Genomic DNA, 26,604 nt, shown 5'->3' on the forward strand with positions numbered 1-26,604 from the left:
AGCCAGGAATCTAATCAAAACAAATAATATGCCTGAATCAGAATTTAAAATAATAATCATAAAGATATTACGGGCTTAAGAAAAGTAGAGAAGACACCAGAGAATCCCTCACTGTGAAGATACAGGAACTAAAACCCAGTCAGGCCAAAAAAAAACAAAAACAAAAACAAAAAAACAAAAAAAACTATAACCAAGATGCAAAACTGACTGCATTCTATGACAACAGGATGGAGGAAGCAGAGGAGTGAATCAGTGTATAGAAGAGAAAAGAGAAGGGATCCAAATACCTGAAATCACAAATGAAAAAGGAGGAGATATCACAACCAACACCACAGAAATATAAATAATTATCAGAGACTATTATGAGCAATTATATACCAACATTTTTGGCAACCTGGAAGAAATGGATACATTCTTAGAAACATATATTCTACCAAAACTGAAACAGTAGGAAATAGAATATTTGAACAGACCCACAATCAACAAAGAAATTGAATCAGTAATCAAAAATCTCCCAACGAACAAAATTCCCAGGACAGGTGTCTTCTCAGAGGAATTCTACAAGACATTTAAAGATGACTGTTCTTCTCAAACTGTCCTAAGAAATAGGAAGAGGAAGGAAAGCTTCCAAACTCATTCTTCAAGGCCAGTATTACCTTGATTCCAAAACCAGACAAAAACTCCCCTAAAAAGGAGAATTACAGGCCAATATCGCTGATGAACATCATGCAAAAATTCTCAACAAGCTACTAGCAAATCAAAAGCAACAGTACATTAAAAGTATTATTCACCACGATCAAGTGGGATTTATTCCTGGTCTGAAAGGGTGATTCAATATTCACAAATCAATCAATGCAATAAACCACATTAATAAAAGAAAGGATAAGAATCATATGATCTTCAGGGTGCCTGGATGGCTCAGTTGGTTAAGCATCTGCTTTCAGCTCAGGTCATGATCTCAGGGTCCTGGGAGAGAGTCATGTGTCTGGCTCCCTGCTTGGCAGGGAGCTAGCTTCTTCCTTTCCCTTCATGCTCTCTCTCTCTCAAATAAATAAAAAAATAAATAAATAAATAAATAAATAAAATCTTTTTTAAAAAATGATTCCCACAATAGATGCAGAAAAAACACTTCAGAAAATACAGCATTCATTCTTGATAAAAACCTTCATCAAAAAAAAAAAAAAAAAACCTTCATCAGAGTAGGGACAGAAGGAACATACCTCAACATTATAAAGGCCATATATGAAAGACCCACAGCTAATATTGTCCTCAATGGGGAAAACTGAGAGCTTCTCCCTTAAGGTCAGGAACAAAACAGGGATGTCCACTCTCCTCATTGTTATTTAACATAGTCCTGGAAGTCTTAGCCTCAGCAATCAGACAACAAAGAGAGATACAAGGCAACCAAATAAGCCAGGAAGAAATCAAACTGTCACTATTTGCAAATGACATGATGCTCTCTGCAGAAAACCTGAAAGACTCCATCAAAAACTTGCTAGATGTGATACATGTATTTAACCAAGTCTCAGGATATAAAATCAATGTTCAGAAATCTGTTACATTTCTATAAACCAATAATCAAGCAGCAGAAAGACAAATGAAGGAATTGATCCTATTTACAATTGCACCAAAAATCATAAGATACCTAGGAATAAACCTAACCAAAGAGGTTAAAGATCTGTACGCTGAAAACTATAGAACACTCATGAAAGAACAAATATTGCTAAAATGTCTATACTAAGCAAAACAATCTACACATTTAATGCAATCCTTATCAAAATAGCATTTTTCAGCAGAGCTAGAACAAACAATCCTAGCATTTGTTTGGACCACAAAAGATCCCGAATAACAAAGGAACCTCAAAAAGGAAAGTAAAGCTGGATGCATGACAATTCCAGACTTGAAGTTGTGTTACAAAGCTGTAGTCATCAAGATAGTACGGTACTGGGATCCCTGGGTGGCGCAGCGGTTTAGCGCCTGCCTTTGGCCCAGGGCGCGATCCTGGAGACCCGGGATCGAATCCCACATTGGGCTGTTGGTGCGTGGAGCCTGCTTCTCCCTCTGCCTGTGTCTCTGCCTCTCTCTCTCTCTCTCTCTCTCTCTCTCTCTCTGTGACTATCATAAATAAATAAAAATTACAAAAAATATAGTATGGTACTGACTGTGAAGCAGACACATAGATCAATGAGACTGAATAGAAAATCCAGAAATGGACCCACAACTATATGATCAACTAATCTTTGACAAAGCAGGGAAGAATATCTGATGGAAAAATGACAGTCTCTTCAACAAATGTTGCTGGGAAAAGAATGAGTGAAGGAGTGAAGCTGGACATTTCTTACACCGTACACAAAAATAAGCTCAAAATGGATGGAAGATCTAAATGTGGGACAGGAAACGCTCAGAATTCTAGAGAACACAGGGACCAACCTCCTTGACCTACGCAGTAGCAACTTCTTAGTATAGACCTCTCCAGAGGCAAGAGAAACAAAAGTAAAAATGAACTATTGAAACTAACAAGATAAGAAGCTTCTGCAAAGGAAACAGTCAACAAAACTAAAAGGCAGCCTATGGAATGGGAGAAGATATTTGAAAATGACATATCTGACAAAGAGTTACTGTCAAAATTACATGAAGAACTTACTAAACTCAATACCCAAAAAACAAATAATCCAGTTAAGTAATGGGCAGAAGACATGAATAGACTCCCCCTCCCCCCAAAAAAAGACATCCAGGTGGCTAACATTGAAAAGATGCTCAACGATCAACATCACTCATCATCAGGGAAATACAAATCAAAATGATGCGATACCACCTCACCCAGTCATAATGGCTAAAATTAACAACTCAGGAAACAACAAACATTGATGAGGAGGTGGAGAAAGGGAAACCTTCTTTCACTGTTGATGGGAATTTAAACTTGTGCGGCCACTCTGGAAAACAGTATGGAGGATCCTCAAAAAGTGAAAATAGTAATACCAAAAAAAAAAAAAAAAAGAAAAAGAAAAAAGTAATACCGTATGCCCTAGCAATTGCACTCCTGGGTATTTACTCAAAAGATACAAAAACAGTGATTTGAAGGGGTACATGTACTCCAATGTTTATACCAGAAATGTTCACAATAGCCAAATTTTGGAAAGAGCCCAAATGTTCATATGTTCATCAACTAAGGAATGGGTAAAGATGTGTCATATATGTATATGTTATATACACATATATGATATTATCTAAAAGAATGAAACTTGCCATTTCAAATAACACGGATGAAGCTAGAGTATATTATGCCAAGTGAACTGAGTCAGTCAGAGAAAGACAAATACCACATGATTTCACTCATATGTGGACTTTAAGAAACCTAACAAGTAGGGAGGGAAAAAAAGGAGTGAGGGAAAGCAGACTCTTTTAAAAAATTAATTAATTAATTAATTAATTAATTAATGAGAGAGAGAGAGAGAGAGAGGGCACGATTGGCGTGAGGACAAAGAGAGAAGCAGACTCCTTGCCTGGGGTGGGGGCAGTGGCTTGATTCCAGTACTAGGAGATCATGACCTGAGCCAAGGTTGATGCCTAACTAAGCCACCCAGGTGCCCCCCACCCCCCAAACTAACTCTTAACTACAGAGAACAAATGAGGGCTGCTGAAGGGCAGTGGGGTGGGGGATGGGTTAAATGAGTGATGGGTATGGAGCAGGGCACAGGTTGTGATGAGCACTGGGCGTTGTATGTAAGTGAGGAATCACCAAATCTTACACCTAAAATTAATATTACTTTGTATGTTAACTAACTGCAAGTTATATAAAAAACTTGGAAGAAAAAAAAAAATCCCTGGGACGGTTAGCTCACTCAAGAACAGAAGAGAGGATATTTGGTCTAGTTCTAATTCAGGAGGACACTGTATTTGGGTGGTACAGTGGTGGAGGATCCAACAAAAGAAAGGGGGAGCCAACGACGCAGGAAGAAAACCGGAAAGAATGCAGACACAGCAGCACTGGGGTTTGGGATAGAGGAGGGCAGAGGGGAAGATCCCGCAGGGTCAGATGCTCTGAAGGCGGAGAAGCGCTGTTCCAGCGGCTTGATGGAGAGGAAATCTCCGCGGGAGGCATCCCAAGAGGAACTGGGAAGTGACTGAGTCCGCAGCGAAGCCAGGCAACTTTTCAGAGGACTCTCGATGCCTCAGAGGGAGTGGGCCGTGGCCAGATGTGCCTTTGAGGCCTAGACAGGGGTCTAGGTGGTTAGGGCGGCTGATGCTGCAGGTGTTCGCATGTAGGTGGCAACGGAGAGGGAGAAACTGCAGGTGAAGCGCACAGGGCAGGGTCAGGCTCGCTACGTTTCCGCACCAGGCGGAGGCGCACCAGGCGGCGGCACCCCCGGCGGACGCCAGGCCTGCATCCCTCGGAAGCTCCGCGGCGCTCGGGCGATTCCTACGGGAACTACAGCTCCCGGCAGGCGGTGCGCTCGCCGGCCATTGCGCAGGCGCCGCCAGTCCCCTCCCAGTCCCCCTCCCGGCCGCCCCGGCCCCAGTTCCGCGTTGGAGCCGCGGACGCCTAGGGGGCGGCTTCCTCTTAAAGGAGAAACGGCGGCGGAGCGCGCGAGGTGGGCCCTCATCCTCCCGCCGCTCTCCGGGCCTGCGCCGAGGAGGGGGAGGCGCAGGCGCAGTCGGGCCGAGGGCGGGTGGGGGCGCGCAGGTAAGACCCGGCGGGGGTGGACCGCGGCGGGCACTCCGGGGGCCCGGCCTGCGCTCAGTGGGCGTTAAGTGGGGCGGCCCGACGCGGGGTGGGAGCGCCCCCGCCCCGGCCACATTCACTCCGCCATGAAGAGCGCTCCCCAGACACCCCCCCCTCAGCAGTCCGGGCTGGAGGGGCCTGTGCCGTCTTCAAGGTGAAACTGTCACCTCCCCGTCGCCCAGCCCCCGTTGAAACTTGGCCGGAGCCTGGCGCCTCCCCAGGGCGCGGGGCCGGGCCGCTGGCTTCCCTCCCCCCCGCACAGCGCTGCTCTACGCGCCCAGTAACGCAAGCCGGGCGGTGCGGCCCCGGCGGCGGCTGCGGGGAGGACCTGGGCCGGCCGATCTCGACCGCCGGGGGCCCTGAGGGCGCCCCGGGTCAGGCCGCCCGTGCGCGTGTCTCCTCCACCCGTAGGTCCTGGTGCCCATGGCTTCCTCCCCGGTGGACGCATCGCGCAGGCGGCAGGAGAAGCGGCGGCAGCTGGACGCGCGCCGCAGCAAGTGCCGCATTCGCCTGGGCGGCCACATGGAGCAGTGGTGCCTCCTCAAGGAGCGGCTGGGCTTCTCCCTGCACTCGCAGCTCGCGAAGTTCCTGTTGGACCGGTTAGGAGCCGGGCCGGGCCGGGCCGGGCCGGGGCTGCGCGGGAGGGCGCCCGGGGTGCGACGCCCAGTCCCCTACGTGGTCGGGGCCGGCCGCCAGCTCGTCACCGCCCGCAGATTTCTCATTTCAGCAGAACAGCCTGTGTGACTTGGGGCCTCTCTGGGTCCTGTCCCCCCGCTGTTGGTTTCCAGCGAATAGGGGCCCTAGGGTCTGGTCCCTTCAAAGTGTGGGAGTGCAGAGAGCTGAGGCCAGCTGGCCCGGATCCCTCCCTAAACCGCCTCTCTTCCCCCTCCCCCTGGCAGGTACACTTCTTCACGCTGTGTGCTCTGTGCAGGTGGGTAGGGAGTAGCTAGAGGTCCGGGGCCAGGAGCCAGGGAGGGCGGAGGGGCAACAGGGAACCCCCTCTGGAGGGAACTGGATCAGAGGGGACCCTGAGCGGGTTGGGGAAAGGTGGGGAGTTGGGGAGCCCAAGGTAGTTTGATGGGAGCAGGCTGTGGAAGAGAGCAATGTCTAGGGACCTTGGGGGGTTCTGGGCTCTGAAGGATGATAAACTAAGGTAGGGACTGGCTTTGCCCAGGGAGGGTGTGGTCCCAGCGTGAGAGTAGGAGGCTTGCCAACTCGCCCTGACTGTTGCCTTCACCACCTCAGGTCCTGAGCCTTTGCCCCCCAAGGGTCTGCAGTATCTGGTGCTCCTGTCGCATGCCCACAGCCGGGAATGCAGCCTGGTGCCTGGGCTCCGAGGCCCCGAGGGCCAAGATGGGGGGCTTGTGTGGGAGTGCTCTGCAGGCCACACCTTCTCCTGGGGCCCGTCTTCAGGCCTCACATCTCCAGAGGAGCCTAAGCCAGCTTCCTGTCCAAATACTGCCCGGAGAAGCTGGTGCCCAGAGGCCAGGAATGGTCAGGAGCCTGCAGGTAGGCGGGGGGGGGGGGGGGGGGGGGGGGGGGGCAGGAAGAGCTGTGAATGTGCAGCGGTCTGGCGCCTGCCTTTGGCCCAGGGCACAATCCTGGAGACCCAGGATTGAATCCCTCGTCCGCTCCCGGTGCATGGAGCCTGCTTCTCCCTCTGCCTGTGTCTCTGCCTCTCTCTCTCCCTGTGTGACTATCATAAATAAATAAAAATTAAAAAAAAAAAAAAAAAGAAGAGCTGTGAAGAAAACGGAGGGAAAATGGTTCCCGTCTCTGTAGCTTAGAACCCCCTTTGTTAAAAATTATCCTTTCTTAATGGAAAAACAAGGAAATATATCCCCAAATATATTTTTAGGTATAAAAAGCAAAATACAGAATGAGACGTATGTTGTGTTACCATTGGTGGAAAAACCAGGGGAGGAAGAATATATATATATGTACTTACGAATGTATCAAATACGTCTGGAAGGGCATGAGGGAAACCCGGTTCTCTGTGGGAAGAACTAGGTGAAGAGGGGGTAGTATTGGTAAGGAGACTTTTCCAAGCGTACCTTTTTATACTTTTACCTTTTGAACCATGTGATTGTATCATCTCCAGAGTAAAGCACCCCTTCCTGCTGTACCCTCCTCCATCCCAGGAGACCTTAAAAGTACACCTGTCCTCATTCCTCCAGCCCAGAGATCCTTCCCCTTTGACCCTACCTGTACCAACAGGTTTGGCATCTGAGCACGATGAGAGGACTCAGGAGGCCAGGTTGCCCAGGTGAGGTTTGGGGGGAAGGGAAAGGAGAGACTTGGGTGAACAGTGCAGGCGAGGGAGTGGGAGCCTGAGGCTTGCCTTCCTTGGTCCAGCAGGGAAGTAGGACCCTTACTGGAGACCTTCCCAACCCCAGGAGAAGAGGGGGAGGAGGAAGATGAGGATGAAGAGGAAATGCTCAGTGATGCCAGCCCATGGACCTACAGCTCCTCCCCAGATGAGCAAGTTGGGGTTGTGGGAGGATGTTGAAGTGAGCAGGAGGGAGGGAGTAGCTGGCCAAGGACCCGAAAGCTTTGCAGACTTGAGGGAAAGGCTTGTTGGTGGGGAAGGTGGAAAGAACTGGAGGCTTTGAATCAGGAAAATCAGGGTTGAAGTTCGGCTCTAGAGGAGAATGAAAGCTGAAAACAGATGTGAATAGAGATCCTAGGGTAGGGTAGGGTGGTTCCAAGTTGGGGATCTTTGCAGTTTAGGGGCGGGTGTTGGGTTGAAGGCTAGCTGAGAGCCCAGGGAGATAATGCTCTTCTCTTCTCTTTTCAGCAGTGATCAAGATGCCCCCAGACTATTACCTTCCCCTGTCACCCATGCACTTAAGGAGGGAGAGACACCCCCACCCCCAGAAGCTCCCCTCAATCCTCTTGCTGTACTGTCCTCATCAACATCATCATTGGGTTCTGGAGCTCTTCTGCCTACGGAAGTTGGGGTACAGCCAGACATCAGAGGGACCCCTCAAGCAGCCCAGCAGACTGAGCCCTTGGCCAGGTAACCTGATGGCTGAGACAGAGGGCAGGGGCATCCTGGGACGTGGCCCTCCCTCGAGGCCCTTTGCTCCCTCTTTGCTGCCCATAGCCCTGAGAGTCAGGCCCAGTCTGCTCTGACCTTGGCCTGGGAGGAGGACACGGCACAGATTGGCCCCAAGAGAATTAGGTAGGACTGGGGGGGGGGGGAGTCTTTGGGGACGGGACTGAGAGGAGGGGGCTGAGGAGAGCCTGTGGGAGTCCTTAAGCTCTCCCATCGTCCTTTCCCAGGAAAGCTGCCAAAAGAGAGCTGCTGCCTTGTGACTTTCCTGGCTGTGGAAGGATCTTCTCCAACCGGCAGTACCTGAATGTGAGGACATGAGGGACACACATTGGGTCCTTTGTGATCTCAGAGGTGTATGAGGACGGCTTAAGGAGATGCTGAGGTGAAGGAGAAGCTGAAGCAAAGAAGCTTGGAGTGTGGGTAGATTTGGAGATAGGAAGAGAAGTGTTAGGGTGGACCTGCAGAGCTTACCTACAGTTAATAATCCCTCAACCAGAAACTGGTAGGTAAAAGCAGAAAACCAAGCCTCAAGCACATAGCTGCTGCCCACCATTGCTGGTTGCATGGGTCCTCCAGGCCATCTGCCTTCAAGGGGAAGGCAGATAACCATGGCATTCCTCAGGCTCTTGAAGTGCTAGCAACTGTTCTAAGCATTTGCTGTGGGTCAAGTCTTTTGATCCCTAGGGAGTAGGTAGGTGCTGATCCTGTTCCTCCCGCAGAATGGCACACAAAGGCTAAGTAATGGCCCAGGCTCCTTAGTGTGTGGTAGGGCTGGGGCTCCTGAGTCCACACTCAGCCACTTGGCGCTGCTGGCTGGGGTGGGTGGTTCTAGTGTTGGGGGTTGGTAGGTGCAGCCTAACTGCCAGCGAGATTTGAGGCACATAGAGGGGTGGCCTACAGCCCCCACCCTATCCAGAGCCCTCCCCAACCATGTCCTACAGTTGAGGGAGAGTCCAGACCAGAGGGATGGTGACACGAGGGTAGATGGGATTTGGGAGAGGGAATGGGCAGGTGCCCAGTGGCAGGAAAGCTCTGGGATGAGAAGTTTAGCAAGGCTAGTCAAACACATTAGAGCCTGTTAATGAAGAAGACTGAAGCAGCCTCGAGCAGTGGCTTAACTATAGGAAACTGGGACTATAGAAAAGGGGAAAGCCCATGCAGTTTACTGAGCCAGGATGTAAAGTTAGGTTGGACAGGGAATTATTTTCCAGACATACTCATGGAGTTAAGTACAAATTACCTCTACAGGTATTCCAGGTTGAAAGCATGCCCATGTGTGTGTTTCCAAAGCAGATTTAGGAAAACATCATATAAGACATGCCCACAATGAGCTATTGATAAAGTAGGCAATCTGGGCAGTACTGTTTTTTATTGATGTTGTTGTTATTATTATTGTTATTGTTATTGTTATTATTATTATTATTATTTAAGGTTATTTGTTTATTCATGAGAGAGACAGAGAGAGAGGCAGAGACACAGGAGAGGGAGCAGGTGCCCTGCGGGGTGCTCCATGCGGAACTTGATCCCAGAACCCCAGCATCACGACCTGAGCCGAAGGCAGACACTCAACCACTGAGCCACCCAGGCATCCCTGTACATCGATGTTAAAGAGGATAGCCATACCTTCCCCAGATTGTGTTCTCATCCCAGTAGACAGCAGCTCCATGGTTAGGGAATCAAGACAGTCACCAGAATGGCACTTGGTTCAAGGGCTGGGCATTGCTAAGGAAAGTTGTGACAAAAATGTGAGATAATGCAAGTCCAGGACAGAAGACGATGAGGGCACAGTGTGGTGTCAGGATGGGATGGGTGCTGGCATTCAGAGGAGGACTGGCCAGGATGATGTGAGCTGGTGGTGCTAGAACTGTTGGTAGAGCTGGGACAGAGAAGCCTGCCTGCTGGACCAGGTCTGGCGGTCTCCCTGAGACCACCTGTTTCATTTCCCAGCACCACAAGAAGTACCAGCACATCCATCAAAAGTCCTTTTCCTGCCCAGAGCCAGCCTGTGGGAAGTCCTTCAACTTTAAGAAACACCTAAAGGAACATGTTAAACTGCATAGTGGTGAGTGGCGGAAATGCCTCCTCATTTCCCTCCTGTGGGTCCTGTCACCTCCCCTGTGCATCACTTCACCTCCCCTTTGGGTCCCATTACCTATCCCCCAGGGACCCTTCACCTCTCCCAAGGGTCCCTTCATCTCCCCTGTGGGGCACATCATCTCCTCCTGAGGGGCCCATCACCCCCCCTGAGGGGCCCATCACTTCCCCTGAGGGGCCCTTCATCTCCCCTGTGGGACCCGTCATCTCCTATCTGCAGGTCCCATCATACCCCTCTGTAGAATCACTCTCACACTCGTTCTCTGTGTGTTGAGCACCTGCCTGCTTGAGACTGTTCTAGGTGCTGAGATACAAAAGTGAACGAAGAGGGCAATCCTTAGGATGCCCACTCTAGTGATAACAGGGGAACAAAGGGATCTGAAAGCTCAGAAGAGAGGAGAGCATGAGGGAGGAGTCTCTCTTGTAGAAAGGGAAGGTGCTTTGAGCAAAGACTGAAGTGGAGGGAGGATTGGAGGCTTGTCCATGTCTGTGGGCAGCACTGGGAAGGCCTTCACCTGGCATCTGCATGGCATGTTCCAAGAATGGAGAGGAGGCCAGGAAGTTGGAGAGGAAGGAAAAGAGATCAGATAGGCGGTTGGGGCCTCTTCGACTACCATCAGCATGGCTTGACTTCCGGCCAGATGAGCTGGGCAGCTCAGGGACAGAACTGCCTTTACAGGGAGCAGAGTGACTGCCATGTGGACAAATGGGACTGTAGGAATGTGCTGTGATAGCCTTGACGTGCTGGTACAGTTGAGTTGGTGAGAAGTGGCTGGAGGCTGCTGTGAGGACAGAGTGGCCACAGGTGGGTGGGCAGGAGGGCATCTGGGCTGACTTGAAGGATTCCAGCCTCGGCAACTGGGCAGAGGTGATGTGATTTCCTGAAGGTGAGGGAAAGGCAGGCTTTGGGAAGGTGACATTTTATTTATTCACGTTCCAGAAGATGTGAATCTAGAGTTCAGAGATGTTGGGGAAGAAAAAACTGTGTTCATCACAAGCATGCCGTGGTATTTGGAGCTGCAGGTGGAATGTACCCACGTGGCATGAGTGTAGGTAGAGAAGCATTCTGCGGCTCCTGGGGTGGGGGGTAGTGCCGGTGCTACAGGACTGAGTATAATGAGGATGGGCCGCTGGACTAGATGACAAGGTGGCGGGAGACAAGGGAGGACAGCCAGAATGGAATGAGCTAAAGAAGTAGAGATAGTGAGGATGGGCCACTCTCTGGGGTGTTATGACGACAGGTAGAGAAATGGGAGCTTAGCTGGAAGGCTGTGAGCTTGGGGGTACAAAGATGGGAATGACCCCCCCCCGCCCCCCCCGAGAAAAGGCTTACTGATGTCTAGGTGGCATGGGGAACCTCTGGTCAGGGAGAAGCAGAGTTATGCAGCAGAGCAAGGAGTGTTCACATTACATGGCACAGAGGTTGACTGATGGATCAGGTTGGGGGAAGATATGGTTATTCTCTTGGCTTCTCTCTTCTTGCTGACTTGAAAAATGAGATCACTGCTGAATGAGCTAGCACAGAGAAGACTCCTCTAAGAGTGGGAGAGGGAACCGACCAAGAAAGTGCAGAAGCATATCGTTGGGGATGAAAAGGAGAGGCTGGGGGCTGGGCAAACAGATGGTGGGCTGTGTTTCTGCTCCCCTTAGCACACCTGTGCATTCCTAGAGCGGGCCAAGAGTTGTGTTAATCCTGAGTGGGATTTTAACCAAACAGGTCCAATTGTCCAGGGAGAGAGTGGTCAGTGATTTCATAGTGTGAGTGAAGGCAGGCTACAAAGACGCCCTGGAAAGGGATCTGGGTGAGGAGGGTGGAGGGGCACAGGGGTGGGTGGTGGGCTGCTGGACTGGTAGCGGGAAGTCACAGGAAGTCCAGTGATGGGACGTGACCTGGGAATGGTGGCTGAGAAGGATGGGAGACCAGGAACAGAAATGTGGAGTGCTGGACATGTAGAAAACAAAACAGTAGCACAAGTAATGGGGGAGGAGAGGGCCTGGAGCCAGAGATTTGTGGAGTGTGCTGGAGAAACGGGGAAGAAGGCTGCAGGTGGACACGTGTGGTGTGACAGTGGGGGATCCAAGTGGTGGTGAGGCAGAGGTCTAAAGGATGTCACAAGAAGCAGGGATATTCCTGTGGAGCCTGCCCTGAGACCTGGGGAGAAAAAACCACAGGCCTGTGAGAGCTCCTGGAGAAGCGCAAAGGGCAGGTGCTTAGTGCTGGTAGGGAAAAAGGAGCAGGATGGCAGCTGACAGCCACAGGGCGCTGTCGGGCTGGGAGGATAAGCAGGTTGCTTGGGGGCAGTCGTCCTGTAAGGGTTGGCAGGTGGGCTGGGTTGAGGAAGGGCCGTGGCTTGGGGATGGATGCTGGGGTGACCCCTGTGAACCCGCAGACACCCGGGACTACATCTGTGAGTTCTGTGCCCGGTCTTTCCGCACCAGCAGCAACCTCGTCATCCACCGGCGCATCCACACTGGAGAGAAACCCCTGCAGTGAGTGTGGGGGAGTATGGGTGGGAAGGTAGGGCTGCCAGGGGTGCCAGCAAGACACTGGGAAGCTAAAGGCAGGAAGAACCCTTGGGGAAGTCAAGATGGGCTGAAGCCCTGTCCTTCCCTCCACTGTCCCTGGCTCAGGTGTGAGATCTGCGGGTTCACCTGCCGCCAGAAGGCCTCCCTGAACTGGCACCGGCGCAAGCATGCAGAGACCGCTGCCACTCTGCGCTTCCCCTGTGAGTTCTGTGGCAAGCGATTCGAGAAGCCGGACAGCGTTGCAGCTCACTGTAGCAAAAGCCATCCAGCCTTGTTACCAGCCCTACAAGAGTCACCTGGCCCACTGGAGCCCTGTCCCAGCATCTCTGCCTCTGTGACCCTGAGGTCTGGTGACAAGTCCAGGCCTTCGGGTTCCTCAGACTCTGACTGTACTCCCTCAGCAGTGAGCATCCCTGGGCTCTGAGGAGCCAGACCCCAGGGACTGGAGAGAAGTGCCAGGGAGTGCAGGGTGGGGGCAAAGAAACCAGCCAGGCTACTTTAGTCTTCCTAAAGGACAGAATAAACCCTTATTTTACATGGACACGTGTGGGCAGAGTATTTTGGCACCTGCAATGCAGGAATCCTGATTCCTTTAGAAGCAGGCTGCTAGAATATGCCTGAGTACACCATCAGTTGGGCCCTGTTCCTCTCTGCAGGCCCCCACCTCAAGGAGCCAGCTGTCTTTCCCAGTTTGCTTTGGCATTTTGCAGTTCTTTTCTGTGGGGTATCATCATACATACCCATTCTTGCACTCAAGCAGGGCAGGCTGGGACACTAGAGAGGAATGAAGGTATGTGAGCAGGAATGGAGGTATGTGAGCCTAAGCCATATTCGTACACTGCGTTATCTGGGAGAACCAAATGTGTATGCCTGAGTAGTCTTGACTTTACACGCAAAATCAAGGGGGCTGTACGTGCAAGATCACTGAGCTACCTTGAATACCTTAGGATCACTCCTAAGTGTGCCAAGACAGCGGCCTCAGCTTTGATAAAGGAGGATCTTGGCATCTGGAACCCAAACAATCTTTATTTCTCCAGGCATAAGCAAAAAAAAAAAAAAAAAAAAAAAAAATCGCTGGTCAATTCAGACTTTCTGCACTGTTGGCTCCATGTAGCTCAGTTCCCCATGGCTCCAAGTTTGATTTGGAAAGCCCACTCTGAAAGCTCCACTTGGCAATACTCTGCTTTATGGACCCCATGGGGTCTCAGTTCAGGTCCCAAAGTTAATGTCCCTAGCTGCAGAATATTGCCCGGAGAGGCACTCTGATCTGGACACCGTGATCATGTCTGACCCATGGGGCAGGTGGGTACTTTGCTGAGGGCTCCTGTCTACTGTCATGGTAGGTAGGCTTTCTCCCACAGGCTGCATACTTCTGGCATGAGATCTTTCACTGAAATGAGTGATCCCATCATCTGCCTACAAATCCCATCCCTCAGAGCCCAGGGAGAAAGCAGCAAAGAGACTGTCAAGTAGAACCAAGAGGCAAGATGACCACAAGGTGGGTGGGCTGTTGCTGTAGCCACATCTGTGGTCACTACCTGAAGAGGTAGGACAAAAGTCCTCAGGAAGAAGAGCGAGAGGAGGCCCAGGCTGGAAAAAGGGGCTGGGACAAGAGAAGATCCAGCACAGGTGGGAAGAGAGGAAAGAAACATCTGAGGGCACAGTGGCGGCAGCCGGCTTCTACGGGCCCTGGCTCTCTTCCCAAGCTCCCTGCATCCACAGCTGGGGGGGGGGCGGGGAGGGGAGCAGGAAGGATGTGGGCAGGAAGAGCTGGCAAGGCAAAGAGCGGGGGTACTGTGGCAGGGTTACCAGCGGGGGCGTGGGAAGGCCGCGGGCAGCCACGGTGACCTCGCGCGGACCTCCGCCTGCCGGGTGCCCCACTATCGCTGTGCCAGTGCTTCAGTCCCTGCCCAGCCGCCTCCCAAGACGCTTCTCAGCAGGTGTCCCTCAACTAGGACACCAGAGGCCAGGCTTTTCCTGCTCTGCCTGCCTGGCGAAGAGGACTGCGGCTCGCAGCGCCGGTGGCTTGTGCCCGGGCGTGGGCCCGCTGGTGCTGGGACAGCGAACGGCTGTGGCTGAAACACTTGCCACACTCGGCGCACTCGGCCGGCCGCTCACCCAGGTGGGTCTTGCGGTGCAGTGCCAGCTTGGAGCCCACGCTGAAGGCCTTGCCGCACTCAGGGCACTTGTGGGGCTTGTGGCCGGCGTGGTTGCGCCGGTGCACGTTGAGGTTGGACACGCATGTGAATCGTCTGCCGCACAGCTCACAACGGTAGGGCCTCTCGCCCGTGTGCGTGCGCCGGTGCTTGGTGAGGTCGGAGCGGTCGCTGAAGCGGCGGCCGCACTCGGCACACGGGAAGGGCCTCTCGCCCGTGTGGATGCGCTGGTGCACCGCGAGGTCGGAGCGCTGCCCAAAGCCCTTGCCGCACGTGGGGCACGCGTGCGGCCGCTCTCCCTGGTGGCTGCGCTGGTGGCGCACCAGGGTGGAGCTTTCGCTGAAGCGGCGCCCGCAGTCCCCGCACGCGAACGGCTTCTCCCCCGTGTGCGTCCGCTGGTGGCGCACCAGCGTGGCGCTCTCCTGGAAGCCCTTTCCGCACTCGGGGCACGCGAAGGGCCTCTCCCCCGAGTGCGTGTGCAGGTGCCGCGCTAGTGTGGAGCTCTTGCCGAAGCTCTTCCCGCACACACCGCACTGGTGCGTGGCCGGCGCGGGCGGAGGCCCTGCGGACTCGCTGGGGCTCAGGGCCGCGCGGCCGCGGCTCCGTGGCTCCGTGTGGCTGCCGAAGGCCCGTGGGCCCTGCGCGCCGCGGAGGGGCGGGGGGCCGGGCACGGCGGGCGGGGCCCACGGGTGCGCCCGCGCCTGGTGGGACCGCAGCGCGCTCTGCCGGAAGGCGCGGGCGCACAGGGGACAGCGGCGCGGCCGCTCGGGGGGGTGCCGGCGGCGCCGGTGCAGCAGCAGAGCCGGGCGGTGTGGGAAGCGGCGGCCGCAGGCGCGGCAAGCGCGGGAGCTGCGCCGCCGGTGCGCGCCCTGGTGCAGGTCGAGGCGGCCGCTGTGGCGGAAGCTCTGGCCGCACTCACCGCAGACCTAGAGTGTCTGGCCTGCGTGGGCGCGCCGGTGGGCGCGCAGGTCGGCCGCCGAGGCACAGCGCTCGCCGCAGTCGAGGCAGCGGTAGCAGCCGTCGCCGCCGTGGGCGCGCTCGTGGCGCAGCAACACCGAGCTGTAGCGGAAGCTCTTGCCGCACCCACTGCACATGTAGGGCCTTCCTGCCGCCGCCGCCTCTGATCCCGCGAGCATGGCGAGGTCTGGGCCGGGGCGCCCTCGGGATGCAGGCTGGGGCCAGGCTGGCCGGGAAAGGTGCCTCTCCCACTCCGGGGTCCACCTCCTCCAACTGCGTGTTACTCGGTTTTCTGAAAGCCTGCAAAGGGGGTGGCAGAGGGAGGAACGGGAGGCCTGGGAAGCTGGCTGGCAGACACCAGGTTCCTTCTCTTGTGGGCAGGCTCTGCAGCTTTTTCTCGGGTGGGCTGCAGCCAGCTTCACCCTTCACTCAGAGCCCTACAGGGAGAAAGTCGCTGTCAGCCACAGTAACAGCTGCAACAGCTACACCTTGGGGAATGGAGAGACCCCAGGGTCCCTGTCTCTTGTAACTTCCTTGGCCAGGCCATCTCCCGGATTGCATTCTCCGAGAGGAGACAAAGCCATAGGACTCCTAGAATATGGGGAGGGCTCGGGCACTCATGCAACCAGGAAGGGCAAGAGGGATTCAGAGAGAGAGGGAGGGGATGAGGAATAGCCAGCCTGTTTTGTGTCAGTAGATCGGAGGTCGCGGCCTGGAGATGCACTAGGAAACACCAATGGGGGAGGGGCAATGAGAAGGCCCTTGGGGGATCCCTGGGTGGCGCAGCGGTTAGGTGCCTGCCTTTGGCCCAAGGCGCGATCCTGGAGACCCGGGATCGAATCCCACATCAGGCTCCGGTGCATGGAGCCTGCTTCTCCCTCTGCCTGTGTCTCTGCCCCGCCCCCGCCCCCCCCCCCCCCCCCCCGACTACCATAAATATTAAAAAAAAAAAAAAAAAGAAGGCCATTGGGCCTACATGATAGCAACACTTTCCTCTGTGATTCTGGTTTCCTAAGTCCCCAGTGTGAACCCAGCCAGGCCTGGGCTGGAAGGACAAGGAGGGTACCTGTGCAGAAGCAGCAGTCTGGGCAAAAGTCTCAGAGAGGACTGGGGCCCGGGTAAGGGATGGTTATCTGAGAAACCCCAAAGTACTGCACCTTTGCTTTGGACAGCACCTGATAAATAAGCACTCCACGTCAAAGTTCCCTGGCTTTGCCTTGAGAAAGCAACTCAGGACTCAGGAAAGAGGCAGAAAGGAACATGAATCATCCACAAAGAACAATATTGAAAGTTAATGGCATTATCCTAGGAGCGCTTTTCCCATCTTCAGGAAACATGGGGAGAAGGAAGGAGCATTCCTTCCTAATTCTCAGGTCATCCCAGTTGTTTATAAACATTCTCCAGTCTTTTTTCAATGCCCAGCAATCGGAGAATCCAGACTAGCAGAGAAGCTCCATTATGGAGACGGACTCTGATCTGCTGCCCTGTTTATCTCTGATGTTATCCCTATAGCTTTCTGACAGGTTGGTCCAGGTAGCTGTCTGGGGGCAGGCTCAGCCTTTCTGTACAGAACCTCCCGCAGGCCCCATCACTGACTGTTCTCCTCGAGGCCCATGGGTTGGTCCCAGCTAAATTCAGTGAAGATTAGGTATAGCTTCTATAAAATATATATATAGGCTGTGTCACTCAACAGTTCAGGGAGAGGAAGCAAACAAAATGGTCAGCATTTTCTTATTGGCAGATAGAAACATCCTAAATACTCAGCTCTGCTTAAAACACCCCATAAATGGGATCCATTGAAAAAAGCCTTGAAAGCCACAAACCTCAGCTCTGCAGTTTCTGCTCCCTCCACGATGGGCAGGAGTGGCCACTACAGGATGTTCTCTTCTCATGCCTTTGTAACAGGATGTTCTGTACACTGCAGAGATGAAGTAAGAGGGACAACATGAATTTATTTTGAGCAAAGGGGACAGAGGCAGGGAGAGATAGAAGAGGGGAGTATTTCCTGGAGGGAAAAGGGTATTGCCTTAAAGGACATTTTCAAATATAAAAAACTAAAGAATATCATGAATCACCCCCTCACCTAAGCATCTACCTACATTTTGTTATTGTTTCATCTGTCACACTCCTCCTCTCCCACACTCCCTCTCTCTCTTTTTTTTTTTTTTTTGGTCTGCAGTGTTTTAAATCCTAGACACCTTATTCACAGATACGAGATTAAGCAAAAGCTACAAGCAGGGGAACGAGTCCCTCTGCAGACCCAAAAGCAGTCTTTAAAGGGAGCCCATCCTTCCAGAGGGAACTTTCGGCCCAGACACTGATTCTAGACTGTCAGTTCAAAAGAGTGGTTGCCCTCCTGTGAATAAAACCTTCCCTCAGGATTCAAGTGTTTGATCCAAATGCTAAAGAGAGCAATGTGCATACTAGTGAGGGGTCCACATCACTTGGGGGTCTCCAGGGACCATGGAGACCTCTCAGGCCAAGTTTCTGGGAACCCACCCTCTGTCTCCCAGGGCACATGCCCAAGGAAGATAAGACAAATGCACAAACAAAAACATGCCTACAAAAATGGCATTTACACAAAAATACAATTTCCCCCCATTACAAATGTTAGGGAAGACAGACCCTGATCTAGGGGCAGATTTGGTAACTGAGTGCCAGAGTACAGCCCTCAGGTCTCTCTTGTGTACCTCACTCCATGATGTAGTTTGCCCTGGAAGCAAAAGGGTCTGTGAATGGGAGGAAATCTGAAAGAAAAAAAAAAAAAATATATATATATATATATATTATGGTACAAAAAAATTCTAGACTATCCTAGACACTTTCCCAACTGAGAGTCTTCAAGCTGTTATATATTCATTTTAAGTAAAAAAGTAAGTACAGAAGGAAACAATAAGTACCAGGGCTTGGAAAGAGGGAAGAAGGTAATTATGAGTGAGTTGGTAAAAAGTCCTAATAGTTCAATACTTTAAAATATTTTAGAAAAAATATAATATTTTAGTACTTTTCAAGCATTTAATACTTACAAATATTTGCAAATATTACATGTGTAATTAATAAACAGGTACTAAGATAAGCTAATGAAAAAATTAACATTCACAATTGATTAAAAATAAACTTCTGAATTTTATATATCACTTTATTTTTTTGGTTATTTCTTAATAGATGTTGCAGGTATTTCATGCCATATCTAACATATTAAAGATTAGAGATGTGTTATAATTCATCCGGATTTAGTACATTATCTAACAATCTACTATGAGAACATCTTAGTTCTTTTCCTTCTGAGTTGTATCCTTCGGTTAATACAAAGATTTTCTTCTCTGGTTATCTGTTCTGCTGGGCCAATATTTCTGGGGCAGGATGAAGAGACAAGCGATCCTCCTTCTTGAAGCCAGAGCTGGGTAAAACTGGTACAGGAGTGGGGCTGAGGGCTGTCCCAGCTGTACTGTCCACTACAGAAGCCATGAGCCATATGTGACTGAGCGCTTGAAATGTGGCTGGTCCAAATTGAGATGTGCTGTAAGGATTACATACACTCCTGATTCCAAAGATTTAGTATGAAAAAAGAATGCAAACTACCTCGTGAATATTGTTTAATGTTGTATGTTGAAATGATAATATTTTGGATATATTGGGTTAAATGAAATGTATTAGTAAAATTAACTGCCTACTTTGGGACTGTTCCACTTCTAGTTCCACTTGTAAAGCCCCTTTCTCTCTTTATCCAGGGCTCTGCTACAGTCACCCCTCCTCACAGAAGCTCTGCTGAGCAACTCCATAACCCACAGCCCCATCCCCTTACTTTGCCTTTATTCTGAATAATCAATGAAAGTAACAAGAAAGTGATTCTCATACATCCTAGGAAGGTTTCAGCCCCTTTTCTAGGTAGGGAGGATGGAATCTAGAGCACCAGAATGGCTACTCCTTGCTTTCTCTTCTTCCATAACAGAAACAAGGTCCAGTACTTCAAAAGAAGTTGCCCCTTTCAGCTTCAGATTCAGTCCGACAAGTTTTCGGAAGTGCTGCTTCCCATCCCAAGTGCCCAAGCCTGATCATGATCCAGATACACTCTTTTGGAAGTTTTGCCTTCACAGAGCTTTTCCTGTGCACTGGAAAGTGTGAAGAAGATAGGGATCTTCGGCAGGGATAGAACATACATAGTAGGATAGTCTATTCCCTAGGTTCCTTTGACACTTGCCCAAAACTGCAACCCACAGAGGGCAAAGCATCGCAGAACTGGGATGTGGGAAGGCGTTTTACACCTTTTCTGGGCCTAGCAAGAAGTTGGGCACATGGATGGCACTCAGTGCTTTTAAAAAATACGTTAATTTGGAAATAATTCTTTCAAAAGTTAGGTTACAGGAGGAGGAGGCCTCTCTCCAGTCATCGTATCCTCCCTAGCCCTATCTGATACTGCACATACCGCAAGTAGTCTGCTTTGGTTTACTGAAATGGAACTGCCAACATCCATGAAAGAACCACAGAGGCAGTTCGTCCTTACTAGCTGTGTGACCTTGGACAGGGGACTTCAGGTGCCTGGGAAAACTCAGGAAAGGAAGCTATCCTAACGTTTCATATGAAAATAAGGTTTAGGAGCGCCTGGGCGGCTCAGTCGTTAAGCCTCTGCTTTCTGCTCAGGTCATGATCCCAGGGTCCTGGGATGGAGCCCCGCATCCGGCTCCCTGTTCAGCGGGAAGGCTGCTCCTCCCCTGCTTGTGCGCTATCGCCCCAGCGCTGTCTGTGTCAAATAAAATAAGAAAGAAAGAAGAAAGAAAGAAGAAAGAAGAAAGGAAGAAAGGAAGAAAGGAAGAAAGGAAGAAAGAAAAGAAAAGAAAAGAAAAGAAAGGAAAGGAAAGGAAAGGAAAGGAAAGGAAAGGAAAGGAAAGGAGGTTAAAATAGGAGTTTTTAGGTTTTGCCCTGCTCAAGACAGTTCCTCTGATGAGGGACCCTGAATACGAGTTCTGACTCCTACACCCCGCCCCCCCCCCCCCCCCCCCCCGGCCAAGGATTCTAAACGTTCTGCAAGAGTTTTGAAGTCCTTCCCCGACCCCCAAGGAACCCTTCTCCGCACGGTTGGAGAGCGTGGGCATTCCGTAGCCGCAGGCCACACCCCGGGAGCTGTCGGAGCCAGCGTGGAAGCTGATTACTCAGTTTCAGGCTAGTCGGTGGGGACTTAACCCGCAAGTGCACAAAGCGGCTCACCGAAGGAGGAACGCCGCACCTGGGTAGGTCGCGGCGCAGCCAATCCCGGGCGCCTCGGTCTACTTTCGTCACGAGTTGCTAGGCGGGTTCTCCTTGGGCGAAACTTGCAGCCCGGGGTCCTCCCGCAGCTCCTCGCCCCAGGCGCCGGCCTACCCTGGGGGCTGGACAGGGCAGCAAAAACGTAGCGAGGAGCGGGGGCGCCGACGGAGCCTGGTGCTGACACTGCCCTCCGGATCCGCCTCGGCCTGGCCAGGTCCGCGTCGCCGGGCCGCCGGCCCCGAAGGTCACCGGGAGAGGCCGGCAAGGCCGGGCGGCCGCGGGCGCAGCAGACCAATGGCGCGTGCCGCACACCCGCCGTCACTCGTTGCCGGGGCCGCGCTCCCGACAGCGGCAGACGCCAGCCGCCCGTAGCGAGGGGACACGACGACAGTTGGGGGTCGCCGCCCCGCGCCAACCCTGCTCCCCCAGCCCCTTGGTCCCCTCACCGGTCGCCGACTGGCTCCTTGGACACCGCGCAGCCCCCACTCAGCCGGCTCGCCGCCCCCGCCTCCCGGATCGCGGGACTGGGGCGTCGGAGGAAGGCGCAGGCGGAGCGCGCGGCCGCCGAGTGGGGCAGCTGGGAGGCGCCTCGAGATAGGGAGTCCCGCGTCCCCGGCTGACCAGTCGTCGGCCTCCTGCGGGCGGCGTCACCGGTTGCAGGGACGTCTATCTAGAAGGCCTCAGAGCCCCCAGCCCCGGGCGGAATCCCAGCGAGGGGACGGGGCTAGCCCTGGGAGCCAAGCTCCGCCTCCCTCCCCGACAAGGCTCCGCCTTCTTCCCACGCTTAGCCAATCTCTGCCTTCCCTTCCGTCCGCCCGCCCCCCGGGCTGCTCCCGTCCAATCAGAGGAAGAGGCGCGCAGTGTGGTTCGGCAGGCGAGGAGTGCGGGTTCCCGGGCTGCTCGCGCCCCGGGTCCTCGCTCCTGCTGCCCCCCTCCACCCTGGGTATCGGGTTCCTGGCGTGGAGTAGCCGCGGGGTCCGCCCGACCAAATCGTCCCAGTGTAAGTTAGTGACTTTTCGTACCGCGAGGCCACACTCGGCACCCATTATCGCGCTTAATGCTCGCCACAGCCCTGCCAAGGAGGCTCCCACCAATTAATGACCCACCCAGGGGCGCACTGCCAGAGTGGAGGAGGGGAGGTCCTGCGCTGCTTTGCAGCCGCCTCTTCAACAACTGCTCGGCAGAGCTCCCCGTCCAAATGTCGAGGCTTCAGTGTCTTCCACTGCGAGATGCAAGTGCTGAGCGCTGCTTTCCGGAGATACGGTTGGTACCCTACTGATCATCTGGAACAGACTCCACAGGATGGCTCTCGGGATCATTCTTCACCTGCTCTAATCTTCCTTCCGAGGACACTTAGCACTGCCATGCTGCTACCTATCGAGAGCGTCTGTCCCTCTGCTCAGGAGTCCCCTAAATCACCGTCCATTCAGACTCCTCAAGTCCTACCCCGTGACTCAGCATGGAATGCTCCTCTGCTTTCAACTCTAACTTAAAAAAAAAAAAAAAAAGTTTAGTCAGGTGCCATTTCCACCAATCTATGCTGGAATGCAGCTTTCCACCCTCACTGTGGAACCCTCTACACGTGGTGCAGTCAGAGGATGGCTGTCACCTCTGCAGTTAAAGGACAGGGCTTGTCTTACTCATAAGCCATGCCTGAAGCCTGAGCACCACACATCACAGGTGCTCAATGAGTGTTTGCTGGTCCACCTGTGAATATGATGTAAGGAGTTCAGGGGTGGCAGCAGCAGGCAAGGAACCAAAAAACGGACCCAGGATGCAGGCCTGGGGTGATGATGGCCTGAACCAGGAAGGGATGGATTTGGAGAAGTAGAAAAGGAAAACATGCTTGTAAAGTTCCATATACAGATAAGGTAATGCTATGCAGGATCATTCCAAAGCCCTTCAGGCCTGAAGAATGGATTAATTAGGACATCTCTGGACTCACTGTTCAGCATTGATATGTGACACGTAGGCCAATTCCAGAGGAGTGATTAGGATACTGATAAATACATTATATAATTGAAAGGGCTGGGAAACATGTTCATGATGACTGTACACAAAATTTGACAGACTGTCATGTGAAAGAGGTCTGGATTAGACAACTTTTTTTCTTTAAGATTTTATTTGAGAGAGAGCATGAGCACGAGTGTGGGGGAGGGGCAGAAGGAGAGGGAGAAGTAGACTCCCTAAGTGGGGCTCCCTATGTGGAGGCTCCATCCCAGGACCCTAGGATCATGTCCTAAGCTGAAGGCACTTAACTGACTGAGCCACCCAGGTGCCCTGACAACTTTTTTTTTTTTTTTTAAGATTTTATTTATTTATGAGAGAGAGAGAGAGAGGGGCACAAAGACACAGGCAGAGGGAGAAGCAGGCTCCATGCAGGAAGCCCAATGTGGGACTCGATCCCAGGACTCCAGGATCACGCCCTGGGCTGAAGGCAGGCGCTAAACTGCTGAGCTACACAGGGATCCCAACTTTTTTTTTTTTTTTAATTTTTTTTTTATTTATTTATGATAGGCACACAGTGAAAGAGAGAGAGGCAGAGACACAGGCAGAGGGAGAAGCAGGCTCCATGCACCGGGAGCCCGATGTGGGATTCGATCCCGGGTCTCCAGGATCGCGCCCTGGGCCAAAGGCAGGCGCCAAACCGCTGCGCCACCCAGGGATCCCCCAACTTTTTTTTTTAAACAACTTTCTTTTGTGTGGCTATGGAGGAAAGAACTCAATGGAGAGAAAATGCAGGGAGGTGGATTTTTGTTCCCTGTGGGAGTCATTACAGAGGGGGATAATAATTGGAGCATGAATACTGAGCTTAGTGAAATAAAGAAGGTCAAGATGAAGTTATGTGCGTATTTGTCAGTTTGAAAATATTTGATCTAGATGGTTGCCTTTCACTACAAATCTCCATCATTAAATGACAACTCCCAGTATGGTCTTGTAAATATTCAAGATATTTATGGAGGATCTACTATATGCCAAGTAATCTTCCAGTCATTGGGGGATACATCTCTGAAGTGCCAGATGAATCTCCCTAAAGTAAGCTCTGAGTGTGTCATCCTACCACTCAAAAACTGTTAAATTCTATATTACCCATCAAATGAAGTCTACTCTTCTAGTGTAACATCAAGATCTTTTCCCTCCTGTTCCAACCTGTCTTTTTAGCCTGTTCTCTTCAAGCCTCCACTAAACAAGATCACTGCTCACCTACCTACATTTCTCTCAGCCTGGAATATACTCTTACTCCTCCACCTTTCTTTATCTGCCAAAGTTCTGCTTATCCTTCACAACTCTCTTTAAATGCCAATCCACTTCAAAGTGAAAAACATATTTCTGGGGATCCCTGGATGGCTTAGCGGTTTGGCGTCTTCCTTTGGCCCAGGGCGTGATCCTGGAGTCCTGGGGTCGAGTCCCACATCGGGCTCCTTGCATGGAGCCTGCTTCTGCCTTCTGCCTCTCTCTCTCTCTCTCTCTTTCTGCCTCTCATGAATAAGTGAATAAAATCTTAAAGAAAAAAGAAAAACATATTTCCTTTCTGACCACTAGAATTGTTCATCTAGAAATTCTGTAAGTATTTATCTGAAAATGTGTTGCCTTTCAGGCCACAAGACATATGAATACCTTCTGTATTTAATATCATTTACCATATACTTCAAAACTGTGTCTGTGTCTCATCTCCCCTACTAAACCGTAAGCTTAAGGGCATTCTTACTGAATGCACTTTCCAAATGCTTGCTTATGTTCAAGGAAGTGAGTTGTTGAGTATTAGAGACAAAACAGAAACGGAGTCTTTGAGGAGTGTTGTGGGAAGACAGACCTCCATAGACTATACCTTCCCACGATATATCAGGTGTAAAGTGGTATAAAGCTAGAACAGGAAGAGTGGGACAATTCTGCTATAGGTCATCAGAAAATTTCATAGATTAAACATGTAGCCAAGATTTTGTATCAGGATGGTGATGACAATTATTTCCATGTCCTGGGAGCTTTCTGCCAAGGTAGAGATACTGGGATTTGGTTGGGCAGAGAGATGGGATAAGCACGAAAGTAGTTTCCATACTCTTGCTCTAGACTGAGGACAAAATATTAGTATATGCAGATCAGAATTCTCTGGAGGATGCTGAGTGGGGCAGGACAGGAGTTCTAGAAAATGGAGATGTTGAGAAAGGAAACTCAAAGAAATTTGGTTAATTTGAAGAATCTCTCTCTTCCACACATGTCTTTTTTTTTTTTTTTAAAGATTTTACTTTTTATTCATGAAACAAAGAGAGAGAGAGGCAGACACACAGGAAGAGGGAGAAGTAGGCTTCCTGCAGGGTGCCGGATGTGGGACACGATCCCAGGACCAGGATCATGCCCTGAGCTGAAGGCAGATGCTCAACCGCTGAGCCACCCAGGGGTCCCTCCCTTCCATGAATCTTTATTGAGGACACACTGAGTTTCACCTGCCTAGGCAGGTGAAATGTGCCCATAGCATGCCCTTACAGTGTGGTTAGAAGAATCTATGCCACAGTCAAGAGTTTAGGCTTCTGTCACTGGGCAGGGGAGGAGCCATGGGGCATCAGGTTTTTTAAAAACTTGGAAGTTAGGCGATCCCTGGGTGGCTCAGCGGTTTGGCGCCTGCCTTTGGCCCAGGGCGGATCCTGGAGTCCAGGGATTGAGCTCCCGGCATGGAGCCTGCTTCTCCCTCCTCCTTGTCTCTGCCTCTTTCTCTCTCTCTCTCTCTCTCTCTCTCTCTCTCATAAATAAATAAATACATCTTTTAAAAAAAAAGACTAGGAAGTTAGAGGTGAAAAGGTGAAGCTATGAGAGTGGATGACATTTCCCAAAGAGGCTGTGGGTGGGTAAGAAGGGAACTAAAGGTAGAACCCTGGAGCCCTAGCCTCTAAAAGGAGGCAGCTGTAGAAGGGGCAATCAGTAAGGACTTTTAGAAAAGTGACTGCTGGGCAGTCCCAGTGGCTCAGCGGTTTAGCGCTGCCTGCAGCCCGGGGTGTGATCCTGGAGTCCGCGGATTGAGTCCCGCATTGGGCTCTGTGTCTCTATGAATAAAATCTAAAAAAAAAAAAAAAAAAAAGGGACAATCAAGACAGGGTGAGTTTTTTTGTTTTTGTTTTTTTTTTTTAAGATTTATTTATCTATTTTAGAGGCACACATAGACACATAGAAGGAAAGAGAGAATCCCAAGCAGACTCTGCCCTGAGCACAGAGCCTGACATGGTGCTTGATCCCAGGACCCCAAGATCAGACCTGAGCTGAAACCAAGGGTCAGACAAAACTGACTGAGCCACCCATGAGCCTCTAGACAGGGTGAGGTTTTGGATCCCATGTGAGAAAACGGTGGTCCATGCCTAATGCTTGCATAAGCCCCGTAATGTCATAACAATGTCAGTCCATTGAGTTTGACCAGAGGGCACTCTTAGTGGTTTAAAAGGAGAGATAGGGACAGAAAAGGGGAGTAAAAGTACTGAATATTTATTCATTGTGGGCATGTGGAATATAGTACATGCTTTACATTGCAGCTGAGAGGTGAATGAAAGGTAAATAAACAGAGTTAAGGGTATAGACCACTATTTCAATCCCTTGTTTGAAATGTGATCCTGATCAAATGAAATTTGGAAAGCTTGCTGTTACAGTGATATAAAGCCTGAGAACAGTTTCAATTTCATTTTGTTCCTGTATTACTAAATACAATTAAGTATTCCAATTTCAGTCCCATTTACAATAAAAACATTGGCCTCTAGAACATGATAGCTTCTTTTGCTTCTCAAATAACGCCACAGATGTCAACTGGCAGTTTTCCAATAGTGGAAAGAACCAAGTACAGTAAAGTGAAATCTAACAATCTAGAA

At 51.3% G+C, this 26,604-nt stretch overlaps 2 protein-coding genes across 2 annotated transcripts; one reads left to right on the plus strand and one right to left on the minus strand.

Annotated features, from left to right (window-relative positions):
* Nucleotides 1–4,553: 4,553 nt before the first annotated feature.
* Nucleotides 4,554–12,942, plus strand: ZNF692 (zinc finger protein 692). Its single transcript, XM_077849976.1, is given in 12 exon segments — nucleotides 4,554–4,684; nucleotides 5,135–5,322; nucleotides 5,623–5,654; nucleotides 5,969–6,232; nucleotides 6,941–6,989; nucleotides 7,521–7,742; nucleotides 7,830–7,907; nucleotides 8,009–8,087; nucleotides 9,729–9,843; nucleotides 12,266–12,365; nucleotides 12,507–12,773; nucleotides 12,775–12,942. Coding segments are annotated over 11 exon segments (1,416 nt in total). The 5' UTR covers nucleotides 4,554–4,684; nucleotides 5,135–5,146; the 3' UTR covers nucleotides 12,809–12,942.
* Nucleotides 12,943–13,407: 465 nt separating this feature from the next.
* On the minus strand, nucleotides 13,408–21,543 carry ZNF672 (zinc finger protein 672). The gene is given in 4 exon segments (XM_077849977.1): nucleotides 13,408–15,814; nucleotides 17,338–17,432; nucleotides 18,205–18,227; nucleotides 21,205–21,543. A coding segment is annotated over 1 exon segment (1,341 nt). The 5' UTR covers nucleotides 15,694–15,814; nucleotides 17,338–17,432; nucleotides 18,205–18,227; nucleotides 21,205–21,543; the 3' UTR covers nucleotides 13,408–14,352.
* Nucleotides 21,544–26,604: the final 5,061 nt, after the last annotated feature.

This window comes from Canis aureus, chromosome 15 (genome assembly GCF_053574225.1).
Source record: "Canis aureus isolate CA01 chromosome 15, VMU_Caureus_v.1.0, whole genome shotgun sequence".
Lineage (NCBI taxonomy): Eukaryota > Metazoa > Chordata > Mammalia > Carnivora > Canidae > Canis > Canis aureus.